This window comes from Sturnus vulgaris, chromosome 2 (genome assembly GCF_052056855.1).
Source record: "Sturnus vulgaris isolate bStuVul1 chromosome 2, bStuVul1.hap1, whole genome shotgun sequence".
In the NCBI taxonomy this organism is placed as follows: domain Eukaryota; kingdom Metazoa; phylum Chordata; class Aves; order Passeriformes; family Sturnidae; genus Sturnus; species Sturnus vulgaris.
The window spans coordinates 102,836,607-102,854,289 of NC_142244.1; the positions used below are offsets into that span (position 1 = coordinate 102,836,607).

The following is a 17,683-nucleotide window of genomic DNA, read 5'->3' on the forward strand; positions in this document are numbered from 1 at the left end:
CGCTGGGGAGGAACACCCCCAATGGGAGGACCACCCCAGCTAGGCACACCCCCGCTAGGAGGGACACCCGTGCTACAGAGGGACACCCTCGCTGGACGGACACCCCGGCTAGGGAGGGACGCCCCCGGCGCGGCAGGTGCGGCGCGCCCCGCTCGGCCCGCCCCTTCCCGCGGCCCTCCTCCCGGAAGTGACGCACGCGGAAGCGGCGCGCAGCGGCCGGCCGGGTTTCCGCAGTGGCGCCGGCACGGCCCGAGCGCGGCCGCCGCCCCTGAGCCATGTTGCGCGGCCTGGGCAGCTGGCTGGGGCTGGAGCGGGCGGGCGAGGAGCAGCTGCTGCCCGCCGGCAAGAGGAGCGGCCCCGCGGAGCAGGAGCAGCAGGAGGAAGAGGAGGAGGCAGGGCCGGCCGGGCAGGATCAGGGCGAGCTGCAGGGAGACTCGGAAGCGCTGCTTAGCCAGGCCAAAGGATTCGGCAGTGAGTGTCCCGGGGCTGCCGCTTTTCCAATATGAGCTAAGGAAACCAGGCTGCAAATGTGCCTCTCGGTTATCGCCTCTTTTGGAGCTGTTTTTAAAGGAGCAGCGTTTCTTAAATATCTGTTCTGTTGGCACTATGGGAGGAGCTCTGTGTGTAGAGAGAATAGATCTGTCTACGTAAATAATGTACTTCACAGATTGCTATGGGCGTTTGTGATTCTTTTCATAGGAAAATAATGAGTTTGATGATTTTGTTGAACATGTCTGCGGTCTTAGAATCACAGAATGGTTTGGGTTGGAAAGGACCTTGAAGATAATCTCATTCTACCCCTCTGCCATGGGCAGGAGCACCTTCTGCTAGACCAGGCTTAAAGCCCCATCCAGCCTGGCCTTGAACCTTGCCAGGAATGGGGCAAAGCTGTAATTTGCTATAAGTAAAACTCCTACTTTACTTGTAGTGAATTCTTGAATCAAAGTAGTCCAAAGTACAGACCTATACTCATTACTAAAGATTTTTTTTAGAAAGGGGGTTTCGGTTTTGTTTTTTTTTAATTGATGCTCTGAAATTCTGGATCAGTATCATCTGAGAGGTTAATCTGAGCTGGTTCTTTATTGTGCATTGTCTTGGGCAGCCTGAACTGCAGCAGTTTAGTCTGTGTAGTTTGGTCAAATACCTGTCTGGTTGTGGTAAATTGATTCTAATCTGCTGTTTCCTCTGATTGTTCTAATCTGCAAATTGGTCTGACTGTTCAGGAAGAGAAAAGGACTTTGAGTTTCAGGGGAAGAATAAGTATTGACTGTTATCTATATAATGATCTATCCCATAACTTGCTCTGTGAAAATTTGGTTTAGTGGTCAATGTGTCCATTGTCTGTGATGCCAGAGTTGTGGCTTTCTTGCTGTTTTAACGCATAATCCTAGAAACCTTCACGGCCAATAGCCTGGGTAGCTGTGAAAAAAGAATCCCCTGGCAGATAAAGAATTTTACTGGTAAAACCAAAGCCTTATAGACATTTTTTGCTCATTATCATGTCATTACAGAAATTATGAGCATTTTGCCAATGTGAACTAATAACAGAAATATTACAGATACATATTCTGAATACGGGCATACACTTGTAAGATGGAAGATGAGTTTCTTAGTCATTTGAAAGTGTTATTTTCCACCTCTAAAACTATTTTTCTAAGGCTAAGTACCAGCCCTTCTGCAGTTTTATAAGTACCTTAGTTGAAAAGAGTATTTCCCCTTATTGGAAATAAAAAGCATATTGCTCTTCAGCGTGGTTCCAGGACTGGACAAAACCACTTTGTGCAATAATGCCAGAATGTCACCAGACAGCAAATGTCTCTGCACATTTTGCCCCTAAAACAATGGCATATGAGAGAGTTTCTAGGCATACATGAAACAGAAGACAATGTAAAATAGATAAGGGCAAACATCAAGAGCAAGCTTGTAAGCTAAGACTTTTGAAGGAGGTGTTACTTGCCTGAAATTTTTCATGCATTTGCTGCCTCAGTTTATAAGACTTTATTGTGCACGTTGATTTTTTAAAAAAAATGTAATTCTGTTTTAATACTGTGGCTAAGTTACTTTATAGCTTAATATTTCCAAAATACTTATATGAAATCAGGAAAAACACATTGCTTCAGAAAACTCATTGGAAAGGAGTATTTCAAGGACCATTAGGTATGTTTGATTTAGTAAACAAGGTTTATGTATAAATATTTCATTTACAGAAAGTTGTGATCATCATCATCATCGTTAAAGAATATAAAGTAGAAAAGGATAAATAGAATTAGTTTTTTGTAGGCCATTAGCTGGGATAAGTTATTTTGAAAGAAACTTTTAAGTAGGTATCCAAATGTCTAAAGAGAAGGAAAAATAAATGTAGAAAGAGAACTGGATGTAAAGAAATCTTCTCTCAGATCTTTCTTTTTTTGTCTGTGAAAGGTTACCTCTTCAATTTTGCCTCTGCTGCTACAAAAAAGATATCTGAGTCTGTTGCTGAAACAGCACAGACAATAAAGAAGTCCGTAGAAGAAGGAAAAATTGACAGTATCATCGATAAGGTAATTTATTTTTAGACTCTGGATCTGAAAGATCTGTTTGCTTACCATTGTTACAACATGTGGCAAATCTAACATTTGATAATGTTTCTTTAAGCTGTCTTTAGATACTGTGCCTTTCAAGAGATACTATGCATCTCTTGTCTTGATGAATGATGTGACTGAAATGTTTATTCGTGGTAGAGTTGCCAAAAAATGGTCACTCTGCTTTTCTCAGTGCTGCACCTGTGTTTGTTCCGTTGCCTCAGGATGCTGATATGCTGGAGAAAGACCAGAAGCAAATATGAAAAATGCTGACGTAGGTGGAAGAATTTGAGACAGGCAGTTGGGGAATGTCTGTCCCAAGATGTGTGGACTGCCACATCTTTTGCCCCACAGCTTATTTAGTTGGAAAAAGGAATGAGGAATGCATCTTAAATGCACCTCTGCAAAATTCTGCAAAAGTCAGAATTAGCTTGATGTTGTACATATTGTGTCCTGGGACATTAGCAATATACAGGTCGTTTCATAAGAGCCAGTGAGATAATGAAACACCTTGTTACTGTCCTGTTCTTTTCCCCACCTGACCCTGCCACGTCGTTCTTGCCCTCTCTGTTCCTGTCTGTCAGCTCCAGTTGCTTAACTTGTGCCAGCAAGTGTTCTTCCAGTGCTTTAAGCCACTAACTTGGCAGAAGGAAAAAGAAAAAGGCAGCATTAAGTGCCATGAAGTGTTCTGTGTTTGCTATTGACAGTACCTGGGAAGGGAAAGGGAGCTGGTCAAAACCATCTCAGCTGTAGTGGGACTGTGCATCCAGGAGTGTCTGACACAGGCAAACCCCTTTTCCTGCTCCTGTCTCTCAGACAGCCTTTCTGGGGAACTACAGCATTGCCTCTTTATTTTTTAATACAATAGAATTCTGCTTCCTGATGTAATTAGTGTTCATGTTGTCTTCCAAACAAATAATCAAATGACATCAAATTAATTTCTATTATGATCACATTTTACATTTTGTCTTCAGATTTCATTGACAGTTGTCTATATAATAATAGCAGAGATCTATTTCCTTCTACAGTAATATCAGAGTCTAATGTTATTTTGATCTACATCAAAGAGGAAAAAATCAAGTAACAAGGTTATTTGTTAATTTAATACGCTAATAATAATGCTCCTGAGAAACTGTAACTAAGTACCTACAGCATATTTTATGCCTTAAATACAATTTTCTTTTTTCTGTAAATGTCTTAGAGTAATATGAATTCCCTGTTTTGATTAATCAGTATCATATACAGGAGAAACAAGATTATACCTGTATCATCATAAAGCTTTCTTCTTATACTATATAAATTATTTTATTCCATAAGTTGAAGAAATTAACATAACTTTAAACCAGAAGGAACCACAATAATTTGTGTTTATAACTGATACTACTGTAGTTCTCTCACTCATAGTAATCTTAAACTGAAATACTGGGTCACTGAAGGAAAAAAATAGTACAGGAATTTATCAGGATTTAGCTTGAAGACTTCTGAGCATTTTGGCAACTTGTTAATCCATAGACCTCACCGCATAAAATTTGTATTTTGGGAGTGGTTTAAGTTTTCATTTCTAGCTTCATCTTTTTTGCCTCTGCTTTCAACCACAGAGTATTTGCATTCTTGCTTCTAGATTATGGCATTCTGAATTCTGAGAACCATTCTCCTTTTTTAAAATTCTAAATTCAATATAGAATATTTCCAAGTATGATTTTAATGAAAATTTTTCAACAATGTAAGTAGAGAAGTTGTCGTGTTTCAGCTAAGCAGGTGTTCTGAAATCCAGCTTTACAATTTTGAAAGTCCAGTTTCTTGCAATGGAGATATTTCTTAGGCAACTCTTGAATCTTCTGTAAGGCCAAGGTCATCTGTAAGTGTTAGTGCTTTAAAACCATGTTTAAATAAGTCTAAGCAATGTGTGTCATCTGTATTTGATACAGTGAAACAGTAAGTGGATATGCCTAGTATGCCGATGTTCAAATTATCAGCTAAGATTTTCCATCTTTTTTCCTTGTCCCCTGAACTTGATAAAACTATAAATATAATTTTGAAAGCATACACAGTAGTTTTAAATGCTAAATCAAATGTTTCAGTAGAAGGAAGTGTATGATTGACATGAAAGATTTTTAACTTACAGGAAGGGCCATCACAGATATAAGAATATGCACTGTATTTGAAAGCACTTTCTGCATGAATATAAAATAAGAAGAGTGATTTTTTTTTTTTTAATTGTGGTTCCCTAATTTTTATTTTAGACAATTATTGGAGATTTTCAGAAGGAACAGAAGAAATTTGTCCAAGAGCAGCAAACCAAAAAGTCAGGTAAAGTATGCTTTTTTTGATGATGCCTAATATCACATAAGTGAAACCTTGCTGAAAGCTGAATTATTGAGCTATATCTAAAACTACTCTATCAAAACACTATTTAATGAAACACATTATGGCAGAACTTAATGCATATGGTGGAATAGGAAGGTTATATTTTTAAGTGAGGTTAGTGTTATGTTATCTAATTGGTTTAGATTTGCTTTTCTAACCAAATTCTGCTTTATGAAATAAACTCAAAGATCACCATGCTAGCAAAGTTGTTTTCTCACATTGTGTTTCATCATCGACTTTTATCATTTTCAGCGTGTTACCTGAATACAATAATTTCTGACAGTTTGAGTATATAGTTACTCTGTTAATCTTGAAAAAGAGCTGATTTTAAATGGATTGTGATAAAATTTTTCACTTTGTTTGTAGTAAGTGTGTTCGTCTGGTTTCTTCTTGCAGGATTGCTTATGGCATTGTGTTGTCTGAATTTCTATCTTTTTGTCTGTTAGTAAACTTGGGATTCTCTTAATATATTTCTAAAAGCTTAATGGAACTAGGTAGTTAGGTTGGCCAAAGGAGAAGTAACAGATGGCTTGACTGAAAGAAGCATCAGCATGTGATGTGGATTCATGTGGGTGAAAGATCTTGCTGATATCAGCTGCACGGGCAAACAAGTGTTGTTAGTTTAAGGGCACAGGAATTACTTATCTGCTACAGATGCATTGTATTGTCTGTGTAGGCTGAATTTGCATTGACAGTGAAGAGATTGATAAATATCTATACATCTACAATAGTTTATTTTCATTTCTGTACAGCCCAAAGAACTATTTTGAAAGTATCTGCCTAACAATGTGAACTGAACTGAACTGGAGTAGGCTTACTCAGTGTATAAGGGGTTGTAGTCCATAACAAATTGATAACATTTTTCTCCATCGTTAAAGAGTTGGTGTCTTCTGGGTGTAAGTTACTTTGCAAACTTAATTTCGACAAAGTTTACACATTTAAAGTGGATCTGGAAATACTATTTGCAGGCAACTTAACCAGTTTTACAGCACTACTTCACTAGCTAAACTAAGAGGCACCAAATTCTGACTGGTGCACGCTGCAAAGAAATCCCCACAGTTTTATTTTTACAATAACAGAGATCAGCAACTATTTAGTTATTATATTTTTACCTCTGATAAGCGAAGATCCATTCCTAGGGTTTCTCTCTTACACCATGGGCTTAGTTTAGGAAAAAGACACAATGATTTGGCATACTGGTGTAACTCTGCTTACTTTTGTGACACTCTGTGTTACCTTACATAAGGTCTGTTATTTGGAGTGGGTTTTTTCCAAGTATTCTACATGCAATTATCTTCCTCCTTTCAATACTAGAAGCAGCAGTGCCTCCCTGGGTAGACAGCAATGAAGAAGAAACAATTCAACAACAAATACTGGCCTTATCAGCAGTAAGTATTTCACTTCCTGTAAGATTTGAAATTTTCGCTTGGAGGAATTAAATCCACTGGGTTTTTTAAGTAAGTTTGTTAAATTATGTGTTTTCAAGATACTTTTAATATGTCTGTCACCACACCAATTATGTGCAAGAGTCAAACAGTTCTAGCAGTTTCAACTTGAACCAAGCAGATCCTCAATATAGTTTTTATTTTTAGAAAGGCTTTACAGATTGCTTTGCTGTTCTTGTGTGTGAAATATGGTGTCCTTCTGATATCATTTAATGGCCATAAATATATTCTTCAAAGGATAAACGGAATTTTCTGCGAGATCCTCCAGCAGGTGTGCAGTTTCATTTTGACTTTGATCAAATGTACCCGGTTGCACTGGTCATGTTACAAGAAGATGAGCTTCTCAATAGGATGAGGTTTGACCTTGTTCCCAAACAGTAAGTAATTTCTGCTGGTAACTGTACCATCATGCTTTTAATGTGTCTGTAAATACTCATAAATTACTCCTTGTTCCTCTCTTCCTTCAGTTCTTTATGTTCTTCCAATGTGTACATATATTTTTATGCTAGTGTCTAACATATGGAATATTGCATGTGCATTGCAGTTTACCAGTTTGAGGTAAGAAAAGAAATATATCTGTGAGACAGAACTAATAGGGTCCTGTTGACTTAAGTATGGGAGAGGCCCTCAGTATTTCCATGTCCAGTGTGCTAAATTAAATGGGTTTTTTTCTTCAAAGGAAGGTAAAGGCAACAATAAAAATGTTCAGATCTGTTGGTGTAACTGACATCCCAAAAAGGTGATTATAGATAGTCAGAGACTGCCCTTGGAGAAATGGTAATAGAATGTGTCACAAAAAAAAACAACAATGCAAGCAAGAAAAACTTGATTTGAGTAAGAAATGGGAAAAGCTCTGTGTTGCAGAGCTTTATTCTGGAGCTATTATTCCTTGTCCAGTCCCAGACTCTGTTCCTAATGCTTGTTTCACAACTCAACTTTAAGTGGGAATTCCCAACATTAGTCTCCTTGTCTAAATATGGAAACAGAAAATCTTTCCTTGTGACATTTAATGTCTTAAATCTCCTCCTTTTATAAACCTTCCCAGCTCCTCATTCTGTTTACGTTCTTCTCTGTTGTCAGTTCTGAAGATCTGTCCATATTGTCTGATGCTCTGTCTTCAGCCTCTGGTCATGTTATCCTTGCCTTTTCTACCACATTGCTTAATATTTTTATCACCTGTTCTTAGTCTCAGTGGTCACTGTTTGCCTGAATAAGTGTGAAGGTAACATCATTCTTTCTTAACCCACACAAGTTCCTCCCCACAGATCTTGCCATTTCTACCTTTTGTTGCCTGTGCATTAAAGTGCAGATAGTGACATAGTACTGCTGCCATCTAGGAATGGCTTCTGCCACCACAGATGCTCCAGTTCCACCTGATGTCTAGGGAAGACGTGGACAATTATAGTTTGACAATAATAGAGCGTTTGGCTTAGAGGGGAAGAGAATGGGATTGTTTGGCTTGTTGGGTTTGTTTACATTGTTTGTCAGGAAAGATGGAACAGCATAATATTTTTCCATACCATGTATTGCTGCATGCTGTTAAGCTTTTTCTAGAGTTACAACATTACTATTGTAGGTTCAAGTCAATTGCAAATGTCTTGTGAGACATCAGGAACTTCTAAAATGATGGACATTTAAGAAAGTGTTAATGTCATAAATTTATTTTTTAAGGTTTTACTTAAATATTACCTGTCTACTCCTCCTCTCTGCATATTTAATTCATTTCATTGCTAGATGGTAAAAAGAACCATATTCCAAATGTAATAATCAAAATCTGTTTGTTCTCTCTAGTGTAAAGGAGGAGGTGTTCTGGAGAAATTATTTCTACAGGGTGTCCCTAATTAAACAGTCTGCACAACTCACTGCGCTTGCAGCACAACAGCAAGCAGCAGGAAAGGAAGAGAGCAAAGGCAGAGAAGAGGATAGTGAACTGAAAGGTATGGGAAACATTTGTTTTAGCACAGCTCATTAACTTAATGTCATGCTGTTGTCTAAAATTGGAAGAGAAATTTTTCAAACAATATTAAAATAGAGAACATAAAGAGCAGTCTTAATGAAAGCTTTCAGTTGCACATATAATACCTATATGCATGTGCAGCATCAAATTTTCACAAGTTTAATTAGTTACCATGTCTAGCAAGTACATCCAATAGGAGAACAGTTGCCCTGGTAACCCACCCTTAGATCTGCCCCATTGCAGCCCCTCCAAGGATTCTTAGCCCTATATTTTGTTATACTATTTCAGCCCATTTGCTAGTGCAAAACAGGATGTCCTTGTTAGAAACTCTTTTTCGTGAAAATAAGAACAGAATTTCAAGAATGTGGCATAATATGTGAGAAAGGGTAACTACTGTTCTAAAGTCTGAGAAAGTGCTAGAAACTATACAGCTATATATTAAAAATGTATAAAGCTACAAATATATTTAAAAAGCTAAAAATCTTTAGGCATGGACAAATGCTCACTGTATACATCAGATGACATCACATTTTTATCCTGGATTACCTATTAAATCAGGGCTTCTCTCACCATACTTGGTGTCTTTGTGTAGATTGGGAAACATTTGACTGATCACACAACAGGTACTAGCCAACCCAGCCAGATGGCATATGGTTTGCTTTGGGCTTTTGCTCATCTCTCATGACAAACAGAAGTTAGTGAGTGGTACAGGGGTAGAACTACTGTGGTGGTGGAGCGCAGGGTGTGGAAAGGCCCATAATATGTTGTGGAAACAGAAAAAATGGGGACCAGGAGGCTACCTGGGATTCAGCCTTGAGATGAAAAAGCTGCTTCATCAAAGGTCTCTTCAGTTACATTGATCAGTTTCTACAGGTGATTCTCACTGACCCTCTTATGAACCACTGAACCTCCTTGCATGTTAACAGATTCTGCAAGCAGGAATATCTGTGGCTTAAAGAGTATAAGTTACTGGCGGAAACACAAAAGATAATTAGTAGCTCGTTAAGCTTAACCTAGGTACATTCACCATCCCTGGTCAGACACCTGAAGGATCTTGGCAGGCTGTGTAGGCATTGGGCAGAAGGAGAAAGCCTTTGCTGTACCTTGGAATGGTTCTCATATCTCCAATATCAATTAATTGTTGTCCATGAAATCCACTAATACTTACATTGTGTTGACACTGCTGGTCTGACTGACAGTCAGCTGATCACTGCCAAGGTAACTTTTTTCCTCCTTCATTAATATGATATCTTTCCATATAGGTATTTTTCCTCTTGAGTCACCTTTCTTGTTCTTTTTACAGCCTTTTTCACAGGTCTTATGCACAGCTTAGTAATCTTCTGTGCAGTCTGAGCTAAGGTTACTCAGCTGGGCCTTTGCTCTTTGGATGAGCAGCTGAACTTTGGGGTGAAGGGGAGGCTACAGATGGAATTACAAATCTGGGCTTCCATGTTGCATATATGCCTTTGTTGTCAGTTTGTCTCATGCTTCTCATAGGTTTTGTTTGGAGTGTGCTTGTGTCAAGCCTAGTCAAGGTCCCCACCTAGGGTGGAAAAAGTAGTTTTCTCTGAGTAGATTCTGTAGTAGCCTGTCCTGTCAGCATTGCCATCCAAGCAATCAGGCTACTCCAGAATATACTGTAGACCAAGAAGCACCAATTCCCACTACTTTTTTTCAGGACATTTATTTACTGTCCCAAAACAATGGCTTTTTTAACTGAAGTGTCTCAACTTTACAGGAGAGATGGCATCTGATCCTATTGGACAACAAAAATGTTATGTTTGAGTCATCCAAACCCTTGGAAAGTACCATTCAGTCAACATGAAAGTTGCTAGATTCTAATTCCCGTTGTGACTAAAGCAAAATGTATCTTCATATAAAAAAACAGAAAACTCCACTGGCTTTTGGCCTCTTGCAGCTCTTCTGCATTTCAAACCACACGTGTGGGATATGCAGATAGATTTACTAATGATTGCATATTCTGTAATGGCAAAGATACGTGTATCAGACTGTAGTAAATGCATGTTTTGTTTGACTCAGAAATTGCATAGACTTGGGAAGCTCTGAATCATAGGTGTTATTTTTGTTTAAGTAACCTTTTTGAAAGTTGGATTCCCTAATTGGAGGCTAAAACAGGAAGCAATTGCCTGTTGGTAGTTCTTCATAATGTTCAGGGTTTCTTCTTAAAGCTGAGTGTCTATAAAATAGAATTGTTAGCTTTCCATTTCTCTGTCTCCTCCTTAGCCTCTATTTTCAGAACATTAAGTTAACTTGGTTGATGTAAAAGGAAAAGAGAAGAGACAAATGGAAGACATTCTTCCTTTTAGTGTAAAGGCTATATAAGATCTATAACAAAATGCCAGGTTCTAGCCCTTCTCTAGGTATCAGTAGCTCTGTAGTTAGGAACTCGGTCACCTTGGGATGAGAGCACACTACAGTGGAGGAGATGATGCCATGCCAGTAGGTCCAGAATGATGCTAATGGCACATCAGTCACACCTGACTGGGGCATGGCCAGTGCAGAGCAGCTGTGTCCCACCTACACCAGAGCAGCAGGTGGGGCCTGAGGCACCTCTCTTGTACAGCAAAGTTAGTGCCGTGTCCTACAGCTTCCCCAAGCAGGGAATGCTGGAGCCTCTTTGGCTGCAGTGTTGGATGCAGTGAGAGATCCTCTGGAGACTGGAAAGTGGAAGGAAGAGGGAAGATGGGACAGAGCAGTGGCCATTGAGTAAATGAGATACAAAAGCTACCAATTAGGGAATGATTTTAATTAAAACTGACCTTAATTTTAAAAATTAAACACAAAAAATCCAGAAATTGCTTAGTTAGCAGAAAGGATCCACCTGGGCACCCTGTTGGAAACAGAGCAGCAAGTTCAGAGCTGCTTTGCATGTTTAAGCAAAGAGAACTGCTAAGCAAGCACTCCACCACTACCACAGCCCCTGTATGTTAATTGTTCTTGCAGCCACTTGGCTCTTCATTGTAACTCCTCTCCCCCGCGAGTTGCACAAGGAAGAAAGCTGGGATGTTCCTTTACCTGCCAGGGAAAAGATCTAACCTTGCTTGTCAACAATCGTTGTCTTCCTAGCACCATCTCTAAATACAGAATGCACAGTGAGTTTTCTTAGGAAATTGAGGCCAGCTTCTAGGGTTTGTTTCTCAGTGATTTCCTTTGCCTGTGTGAAAGGTGAGGCTGCAGAACACTGTTCTCATGAGCCCTTAGGCGTGTGCATAGTACGTGTGCAGTCTGGTCTGCCCAAGAGCTAACTGGCACCCATGTCGAGCAGTAGTACTGAGCCAAGAGGAGTTTGAGAACTTCTGTGATAAACAGTGACTGGATTTCATGACCAGGTCTATGCGTTTCTAACTTTAAAGATCTTGGGATGTCATTTTGAGGGTCAGAGGGGTCCTGTCTATTAAGTTTGGAGCTATAATGAGGAAATGGCTTGCTAAATATTACTTATTTAAGAATAGAAAATTGTTTCTCTTTGTTTTTGAAAATGGTTCACATGTGGCTGAATTCAGCCTTTAACCACAAGGATTCCTTAAAATACAGTATTTCCTTATATATTTAATAGCTATGTAAATTAAATGAGATTTTTTTATATGTTTAAATGTTATCTATCTTTTTTTTCCCTTGATAGAAACAGTACGGCCAAAAACACCACCTGTTGCAATAAAGCCTCAAATAAAATCACAAGAGGTAAAAATGCTGTTATATTTTATCTGTGATTTTGTATGTGAAGCTGTTTCTTAATAAGTAATTACACATATTTTTGAGTAAGTTCTGCTATGAAATCATAATATAGTACCTGACAGTCCTAACCTGCTGCTGTTTTGCTGTGATATTAATTTTTAGCCTATAATCTTGAAACTCATTTTCAGTTGCAGAAACAGGAGTTTATCTGAAGAATGATTTCCTTAGTATCCTGCACATTATGATGTGATTTTACTGTCAAGAGTGAAATTTCCAAAACGTTTGGATTAGGTTAGCATTGCATTGAGACACTAGCAGTACCTCCACCTCCATAAAAATGCATTTGTGTGCCATGTTCTGTCCAACTCTTCAAGCTGTGGTCAGGCTGAAGTATAGAAAATCTAAATGATACATTGCAATAGCAGCACTGTTTTATTTCACTTTTGCTTGGTACTGCAAAAACCTTTACCTTAGACACATAATGACCCTTGTTCATTTCTGAATTGTAAAATTGGTGCCAGAGAACACTCTTGGCAGTAGCAGAGCTGTGCATTCACTTGCCAATAACATGCACTGGGCAAAGATTTCCAAAGAATCGTCCTCTCTTAATCTTATTTTGGTGTAGAAAACTATTACTGAATTGTGGTCAAAATTTTAATATTTAGGTCCTGTTCTAAACTACTCAGGAGTTTATTATTGTTTCTGAAGATTACAAACTAAGAATTAAAGTTGTTAAGAGAGCACAAAAAGACAGCCTGGAATGTAAAGCAGATAATTTTCAGTACAGCTGAATGTCTTCCATTTTACAAATATATAACTTTTTTGTTTGTACAAAAATACTCTTAAGGAAAAGTAGCCAGTGAAGAGAAGCAGTTGTGAGAATAATGCATTTGGGTTTTCCAAACTCTACTTAAAAGTGGTCACATGAGTGGAAGTATGTGTTGGTGACTTGTTTTACCCTTTCTGGATAAGTTTTTACTAAAGTGTCTTGTTGCAGGATGAGGAAGAGATTTCCACAAGTCCAGGTGTATCAGAATTTGTGAGTGATGCTTTTGATACCTGTAATCTGAATCAGGAAGATCTAAGAAAAGAAATGGAACAACTAGTGCTAGACAAAAAGAAAGAAGAGACTTCAGCAGTAGAAGGTAAAGCTACTATTACCTCTGTTTCTTACAAGAGCAATTCTAGGACAGGTTGATTTAAATTAAAAGAAAAAAGAGAAGTTGTAATCCAATTCAGAAAAGTAGATCTGTCACTGTTTTTTCCAAAGTGTATTAAATAACCTTCAATGAGATGTTGCAGAAATTTATGATGATTTTTGCCATGGTCAAACCACATCTTATACAGAATGTTAACTGTACGTGGTTTAAATCCAAAGGACCTAAGAGTTTTAGTTCGCTTTTCTATGAAAGTGTATGTGGGGTATTTTTTTCTTTTTATCTCCTCCTTTCTCTTTCATAGGTTCTTCTGCATATTAATTGTTTTCTTTAATTGACATCCTTGTAGGTAAAGTACAGTATTTGAAAGTCAGGCTCTGTTTTCTTTTGGCACCATCTAAAAGGACAACATTTGTACCAGGCTTGAAATGAGCTTGAAAAGGTTTATAAAACCTATAAAGGTTTAGAGGCATTTGGAATAGTTAAAGTTTAACAAATAGTTCTGAGAATGATGATAAGAAATTAAGTGGAGCTTATTAATTAAAATAATTCAGAAGAACTAATATCAGTGTAAAGAGCATAAAACCAGCCTGTGCTGATGTGACTCTGAACATACATAATTTACTATGACAACACTTGTATATGTAGATGCTTTCGATTTTGCTGAGTCATTGTTTTCTGATTTTTTTTTTTCTGTCCAATACATTGCCAAGCTTGAGGAATTGTCATGAGTAGTATCAGTTTCTTGCATCTAGTTCTTTGATGAAAGTGTTTCAATAGGCCATTAATGTGTTACTTGTTCAGAGAAATCTCAGCTGGCCGGACTGACTTGGACTCTGGAATTGCGAACCTTCCTATCTAGGCTGCAGTACCAAGCAACGTGTAACGCATCAAACGCCCATCTCCTCCCCCACACTCTTGCTTATGATAGGTAGAGCTAATTAAAATAGAGATTTAACAACACAGGAATGCCTTCTGACTCATTTTTTGCCCTGAAGTATGAACTATGATTACCTTTAGCCCTGATTAAATGAGCTTGCCTAGCTACAAATGTCAGTGAGGAGAGTTGCTGCTTCTTTGTTTTAAACTAGCCACAGTATTTTATCTTGATTTCTTTTTTCCATAATAGTATATCCACACTTTGCAAACTTCATCTTTTTATGGAGATTTAAAATTGCAAAGGGAGATTGAGTTGAAAGTAGAGTGAAAGACTGTAGGAAATGATCTTGCAAAGGGACACTCATAATGACTTAGCTGTATATTTGCTCTTTATATATTTATTATAGTATGCATACAGGAATATAGCCTTGTATATTAATTAATTCCTACTTGTGATCAGTAGAAAGGTGAAATTTCTGAAGTTCCTTTTGTTTCTGAGAATAGTCCATAAAGTTTAGGGGATATAAAAAAGATTCAGTGCAAAATCACCTAGTTTTATTCAATAAGCAACATTCAATATTATCTATTGATAATATTACACATCATTTGTCTCTTTTAGAAGAAACTGCTGATTGGGAAAAGGAATTGCAACAAGAGCTTCAAGAGTATGAGGTGGTGACAGAATCAGAAAAGCGTGATGAAAACTGGGATAAAGAAATAGAAGAAATGCTGCAAGAAGAAAATTGAACATTTTCACAAAATCACTATAACCCAAAGCTCTTTCGGAGGACTGACATGGATTTCTGCTTTCATATTTTGCTTACAAAAATATCTTCAGAAGACAAAAGAATCTAAAGTCATTATAATTCCATATGGGAATACAACCAGTATTTCTGTTCTTTATATGAGCAGTTTCTGAACTTCTATATTCTTCAAAAGAAAAGAAAGAGGAGGCAGATACTGCAGGTTATAATTAAAAGTGATAACATTAATACATGAAACAGTGGTTCAATTTGAGGCATTTTTAGGTGATCAAGAAGCTCTTCAAAGAGATTTTTAAATCTAAGAACCACAATTTTTTTTGTCTACAGCCTTCTGTTTGGGATGTAAAAGTGGATATTGTAAGTAACTTAGTCCTTTACAACAATTCTCTCTTGACATTTGCACTCTGATCCCTGTATAATCTGTAAATGTGTACTATTTTTAAGGTACTTGTAGTTGGTAGATTTCACATGTATTTAACTTCCTTAATGTATGTAGCCAAAGAATTTCTAGAAAATGCTATTGAATAACTTTCAAGGATTTGGTAAAATATACTAATGCAGAATCCAGAAGAAGCTGATTATTTATCAGTCAGGCAGCAAACATTTAAGCATTTAAATTAGGGTAGAGATAGTAACTGCTTGAATTAAATTTGGGTTTGTTAATCATATTGAGATACTGCCTTTCCCCACAGAGAGAAATGGTTTAATGCATTCTTTCTGCAGAAGGCTGCTATGTTTCCATTTAATTTTACTGTCTGAGCTGAGAGCAAATTAAATGCTTCTCCTTACTTTAAGTGCTGAAACATTTATGTAAAAACTTTCACTGGTTTGGACATCTTTATTAAATACTGTAAATATGTATAAAATTGGCTCATTTATTTGGAGGGAGGGAAATGAGGAGTAAATATGCTTCAGACACAGTTTTTAAAAGTATACTTTTTCACAGTGCTTAAGACATAGAATTTAAATTTTAAAATAGGGTTTTTTTCTCTAAAAAGTTTTTGATTCTTCATAGGCATCTGGATGTTTCCTGTGGTTATACCATTAAGTCAGCAGCTTTACATATAGATAAATGAAAATTTTATGTTCTGCTTATCATCTATTTCATAAACTTCTATGACAAAGCATTCATGGAATGCCAAATACAAAGGAAAATGGGTAAAATTAAGTAGGTTGGAGCCATTAAGCACAATTGAATTATAGGCATGTTACATACAGTAAGCTCTGTCTTAATGACATAATTCTGCAGAAAACTTTTGTAAAGAGACTGAAGAGATTATAGCTGTAATTACTCAGTCAATATTCATCCTGTGGGAAATGAAAAGAGCTAAGTAGTTTCCACTGCTGTTACTGTAAGAAAGGACTATTTAAAATTGTCTCCATTAGCAACTTGGCCAGAAAGTTCTCTATTTCTCATTGTGGAAAAAGAATTGTTTTAAACCTGCATACATTTGGCTTCTCAAATTAGTTTATTGCCATACACCTTCTGAACTACAAACTATTTTAAGCACAATTTATATTTTTATAGGATTTTTCACTTAGTTAACAGATGCGAGGTAAGTTACAGTAAATAAGAGGTACTTAAGGAGATTTTTATATCTGGGATTAATTAAAGATGACAAAAGTTAAATCTGTTATGCTTATAAGACTATTCACAGCTCAGTGGTTACTCTTGACAAATACATCTGCTGTGGATTTAAGCTGGGGACATTAAGATCTGTCTACTGTACAGTTTGACATGATACCTTCTATAAAGATGAGTAGTTCTATTCTGATAGTGGCAAATATTCCCTGGATGACTGAGAGCTCCAAATCACTGCTCCAAAAGTCCACCTTCTTAAAAACAAGCCTGATCATTCCTAATTTTTTCAGGTGTATGATGGCCTTATTTGCGTGGGGCTTGTACATCAAGCCTCATTTTTCTTTTCATGTAAGCATGACCTATATAGTGGTCATAGATATCAAATTCCATTTATCACAAAAGATGGTTCCTTCATATAAAATTTTCATTTTTCCCTTTTTATGAAAAGCAAGTATATCTATAAAATAAAAGAAACCAACCCACTGCTTAAATTTGCATTTAAAAAAGATAATAATGTAGCAAGGCTGAATCTGACTTGAGCTCTGATATTTAAAGTCTCTTATCAAAAGTCATATTAATATTTTCAAATCCGGGTATCTGGTTTTAAGCTGGAAAACTGAAGTAAATTCTCCATAGTCCTGCAGTTTTCAGACCTGCCCCGTGCCTTTCATTTAGGTAGGTGCTACAAGTGCCTAGCAGTTCTTATTGTGCATGGGAAGAGGGAAAGTTTCTGCATTACACTTGCCACATGAGAGGAGCACAGGTAGACCTTTTCATGTTCGTGGTGAATTTTGCATGCCTTTGTACCCAAATGTGTCATAATAGTATATTACATAAGCAAGTGGGCTTGTCTTTTCTTAACAACATCATTCCAAGCACTGGTATGGTGCAGATGCTAAAATCCAGCATAGCAGTGCTATGAAATCAGTGACAAAATGAAAACAAAAATGAATGTAAGTAACATCATCCTGTGGATACAGAGTGACAAAAAGTACAGTTCTTCAAAACATTGAGAAGAAGCAAACAACAAATCAAAAGATAGTTAACAAATTTTCTTAGAAGATAAACTTTCAGATTTTTTAATTAACCTTTGGGAAACGGGGCAAAGATCACCCAGGAATCATAGAGGTTAGCTTGGAATAGCTCTGAGATACCAGCATCTCTACTTATTCTGTGCACTGAACAATCATCTTCAGCTATTAGTTTATAATTCCAGTTGGTATTAGTTAATACCTGTATGGAATTTCTAAAATTTAGTAATCTGCCTGAAGAAAG

At 37.3% G+C, this 17,683-nt stretch overlaps 1 protein-coding gene across 1 annotated transcript; it reads left to right on the plus strand.

Annotated features, from left to right (window-relative positions):
- Positions 1-45: 45 nt before the first annotated feature.
- Positions 46-15,692, plus strand: SYAP1 (synapse associated protein 1). Its single transcript, XM_014875838.2, has 9 exons — positions 46-471; positions 2,422-2,540; positions 4,805-4,871; positions 6,243-6,316; positions 6,611-6,750; positions 8,165-8,310; positions 11,974-12,032; positions 13,024-13,171; positions 14,682-15,692. The coding sequence occupies exons 1-9, from the start codon at positions 276-278 to the stop codon at positions 14,807-14,809; spliced, it is 1,077 nt and encodes a 358-aa protein (XP_014731324.1). The 5' UTR covers positions 46-275; the 3' UTR covers positions 14,810-15,692.
- Positions 15,693-17,683: the final 1,991 nt, after the last annotated feature.